Here is a 4,452-nt window from a genome sequence, read left to right as displayed (position 1 = left end):
TTTTTACACCTCCCTTTCTTCATGTGTTCAATATTTTTTCCCTGTGCCATTTTACATTATTACAAATAACTTAATTTCTGGATACTCATGGTTTGATTTTTTTGTATGTATGGATCACTTGGGTTGTTACCAACATCTGGTGAAAATTTCATGTCATTAGCACCTCTAGTAATATATTTACTGAGAAAAATGTTGACGTGTTCAATACTTATTTTACCCGCTGTAAACCAGCAGAAGGTTTACTGACTCCACCTGAGAGGAGCTGTGTGTCGGTGGATGCTAGCTTTAGCTAAAGTTAGCTGGAGCAGAGCGGAGAGGAGAGAGGAGCAGAGAGGTGCAGCAGGTGACGAGATTAAAGTGATGACTTTTATAAGCGTGTCCCGGGAGATAACATCAATCAACAGGTGTGTGTTTACTGGTGCTAACAGACACACATTAACACTGAAACAGCTATATTTGTCTGAACAAAACAAAAGTAAATTAAAGCTGTGTCTCAGATTTTTTTCATTGTTTTTCCACTAAACTCTCAGGGAGGGCATTCTCTATGAAGAAGTCAGTTTATGTTTGTAGATAAATATGAGCTAATTTAAATCCTACACTGTATTAAAGCATTAAAGGCTTTTGGGAATTTGAGCTAAATTATTTATTTGGGATCAGACTTTATGTAAATGTAATGCATGATCACATGAAATTTTGATTTGGTTTGTTTATAGTTAGTTTTTATTATTTTCAATTATAGTTTTTAATTGAACGTATTTTTAGCTACAAGAAAGTTTATAAATTGGGATTTTTTTTTGCAGTTTTGATAAATTTAAAGGTGATATTTGAAAGTTATTGCAGGTAACCCTCTGCTCAGTATGAAAAAATTGAAAACTTAATTTTTTTTAAAGAAGTTGATTGATTGTCGTTCTTTAGCTGGTATTGTCAATGTAAACGCAGATAAAAGATGGTGATTGTGAGGGTAAAACTGTGTCTGGTGGTGGTGATAACACAGCTGGACTGTTCATTCTCATGTTCAACAAAAGTTTTAATACATGTTTAAAAACGGACACACACACACACACACACACACACACACGTTATTCAGAGGATGGTTGTGTGACATCAGGGTATTTTGGTTCTGAGTTCCTGGGACATGCGAGAGCAGACGACCTGTTGCTGATAGCACTGCTCTTCATACACATAATGAAAACAAATAATTGTATATAAATCAATGTTTCATTAATGCAAAGAAATAACTACCGTATGTATCCAGKAACTGTAATAATAGGTTTAAGTGGTTGCCGCTACAGTTGCAACTTGAAGTCGTGCTGGTATTAAAAAACATTGGGATGGTATTTAAACGGTATTTAAAAGGTATTAAATTTAACTTCAGAATTTCTGTATATACCCTGACTGAGGGCAAAAGGTCCGTGTGCTTTTTGGTAATTTATTTCTTCATTATAGTGAAAATCAAGAACTGATGGTTCTTCATTTTTCATTTTCTACTCCATTAACTGACAAATGGTCTGTTTTTTTCTTTTTTTAATATCTGTTTAAAGACAAAATTACCAAAACAAACACAGACCATAAAAGTCATCAATTCTTTTCAGTTCAGAATTAGTTATTTGTTTATTTTGATGAAAGRACTCAGCTTTTTCCATCAAGAAAAGTTCTAAAACTGTTAACTTCTGGTTTCTGACACTAACTCAGTTTTTCTGACCAAGCAGGCTTCGGTGCTCCTGCTCCCGCTCCAGCCCAGGCCAGCAGCTTCAGCTTTGCTGCTCCATCATCCTCCTCATCTCCTTCAGCTGGTTTTGGTAGCGCTTTAGCAGCTCCGACACAACCTCCGTCCAGCTTTGGATCGTCCTCAGCGCTCTCGGCTTCCACCTTTTCCTTCGCCGCTCCAAACGCCGACAAGCCTGCCGCCTCTTCGGGATTCGGCTCGGCCTCGGCGTTCAGCTTCTCATCCACGGCAAACACCGGCGGAGGGTTCGGGACTGGTTTCGGCACCGGAGCTCCCGGAACAGCAGGCGGCAGCAGTGTTTTGGGGCAAACTGGATTCGGGACAGCGAGTTCTACACCTTCAGCTGTAGCCGGGTCTGTGGGGGGGCCGTCGGACAGTCTGTTTTCAACCGAGAGCAAACTTACCGAAGAAGAACTGAATCAGTTTAAGGCTAAAAGATTCACTTTAGGCCAAATTCCATTAAAGCCTCCGCCAGCTAATATGCTGGTGTTATGATACAGTGGGAAAGATTTGTGAGCTTTATTTTTCTGCAGTGTGTTTCATCTTGCCAGTGACATTTTCAACTAAAACTATGATCAATTTCAAAACAGTACTGGAAGTGCAAAAAAATCTGCTTTGTTGTAGTTTAAAATGTTATAGAAGCAACAGATATATATTATGTTCAATTGTTTAAATCACAGAACACATTTTAAAAGCTATATTTTGTTACATAAATACTGTTTTTGTTATGATTTAGCTTATCCAAACAAGTAATTAAAAGCAGCCAGCCTGCATCATTTGTTTAAAAATAGAGCTGCAGTTGTAGTCTTTAGCCAGCAGAGGGTGCTGTAATACCCTATGTCTAGACAATTGCTCAACCTTTAAAGCTCATGTAAATAATAATAAAATGCGACTGAGGTTTTGTCATCCCAGTATTCTTCACATATTCATGCTTGTAAGAAATTATCCAATAAACGCAGCAAACCTGCTTTGAATAAACTGTATTTATTAGCTGAGCACCAGATGGACACCGAGAGTAAAGGCAGTGACAGAGGCRGCAATAAGCAGTTTCACCATGGAGGCTGCTGACTCCAGCATCTTTTCAGCTGACGGGGACTTTGTGATGTTGCTGCGAGGTGAAAGGGAGCCAGAGCAGAGCGGACCGCCTCACCAGGTCCGGTGCAACAAACAGACAACTACAAAAGATGCATCTAAAAAGTGGTTAGAGAACATTAGCTGTGAGCCTTTTCTCTGCTCGCTCCATCAGCAGCAGTCCCCCCCCTTCCCCCTCCTCGCTGGCCTTTGTGAGCAGATAATGCATAAATAATTCAACAGATTAAACAAACTCTGGTGAAAAGGCGCTTTCATTTCACCGAAACTTGTGTGTTCGTGTAATACACGCATGAAAGAAAAGATCAGAGTGGTCAAAGAGTTGGTTAGTTTTTATGTTTGTGCGAAACCTGCGGTTTAAATTGAGTTGTCGTCTTTTCCCAGCTCCTTTAAAGCGCAGCTCTGTGGAGAGGTTTTGAATAATTAATATCTTACTTGTCTTAGATTGTAGCTGTCGTAGTTTTTCGTGCAGCCTTAGAGAAATGGGGTTTAATTCAAACCTGACTGATGAGCTACASACCAGTCAGAGCAAGCAGCTCCAATCTGAAATACTAGTAGGTCATGTAAATTCTGTTTTGAACACCTCTACTGTAACTTTTATATATTTTAGCAGGAATATTGCGAATTATTTGACAGAACTTCAAAAAAACGACCAAACTATGACCCTTAAGACAACTCAGATTGGATTTAGCCTCACTCAGACTAGCTGTTGGCTCATTAATCTGGTTAAATTTAAAATCTAAAGTGAGGACCTTCAAACAGCTGTCTAAATCTCGAAGAGAAAAGCTCAGTGGTGTTACAGCAGTGGTCCCTACATCAGCTGTTGGCAGAAATAAGGGGCTAATAAAGCGGCTCCGAAGCGCCTCTGCAGAATGCTAATAATGAAGCGATTCGGATTCAGAGCCGCTGTTATTAATGTTCAGCGGGAGCTGACTCCAGTAGAGCCTCCTTACCTCCCCCCACCAGCGCAGAACAAGTCGTACTTATTGGAGCAATGAATCCTGGGGTGGAATTGATTGTGTTCAGCCAGAACACTTTGCCTATGGGAAACGGTGCATTGATCTCAGAGGCTGTGATTTATGCCTGTTGGAGTGTTTCTCCCTCATGGGTGACTTGAGTCTTGTATATTTCTCCTGCACAGGCCCAGGTTTCTGTCTTTCAGAGCTTTAGTGACGGCACAACACAGAGGTAACTGTTATGAACCGATCTGTCTGTATTTGAGAAACAAGCAGTGGAGCTCACAGTAGGTGACCTGAACCAGACGTATTATATCATCTTTGTCCCTTTTTTACCTGGATGATCAGGACATGTCAGAGGCTTATTTGGCACATTTGCTCGCAGACGGTCACTTATTTAGATGCTGAACTCTCAGTGACTCGAGACAACCACGCCCCGACCACACAACAGACTGATATCACACATTAATGCAATGTTTCTTTCCAATTACGGCTGGAATTGAACAGTATCTTTGAAAGGTATAAACAAGTGGGTTATTTCCTCCCTCTTTTTCACTCTGATCACAGTGTTCCCCATAAAAATACTTTCAGGTACAGCGGGTAAAATAAGTATTGAACACGGCACCATTTTTCTCAGTAAATATATTACTAGAGGTGCTAATGACATGAAATTTTCACCAG

The 4,452-nt window shown here is 40.1% G+C and overlaps 1 protein-coding gene across 1 annotated transcript in view; it reads left to right on the top strand.

Annotated features, from left to right (window-relative positions):
• Positions 1-2,700, top strand: part of nup42 (nucleoporin 42) — a 6,569-nt gene extending 3,869 nt beyond the window's left edge. The window contains exon 7 of the mRNA XM_014011198.1: positions 1,710-2,700. Coding sequence (XP_013866652.1) covers positions 1,710-2,221 — 512 coding nt within the window. The 3' untranslated portion in view covers positions 2,222-2,700. The remainder of the gene's footprint in view (positions 1-1,709) is intronic.
• The last annotated feature ends 1,752 nt before the right edge of the window (positions 2,701-4,452 follow it).

This window comes from Austrofundulus limnaeus, unplaced genomic scaffold (genome assembly GCF_001266775.1).
Source record: "Austrofundulus limnaeus strain Quisiro unplaced genomic scaffold, Austrofundulus_limnaeus-1.0 Scaffold78, whole genome shotgun sequence".
NCBI classification, from domain to species: domain Eukaryota; kingdom Metazoa; phylum Chordata; class Actinopteri; order Cyprinodontiformes; family Rivulidae; genus Austrofundulus; species Austrofundulus limnaeus.
Note: the sequence above shows the minus strand (reverse complement) of the source record. Positions and strands in the feature narration are given on the sequence as shown.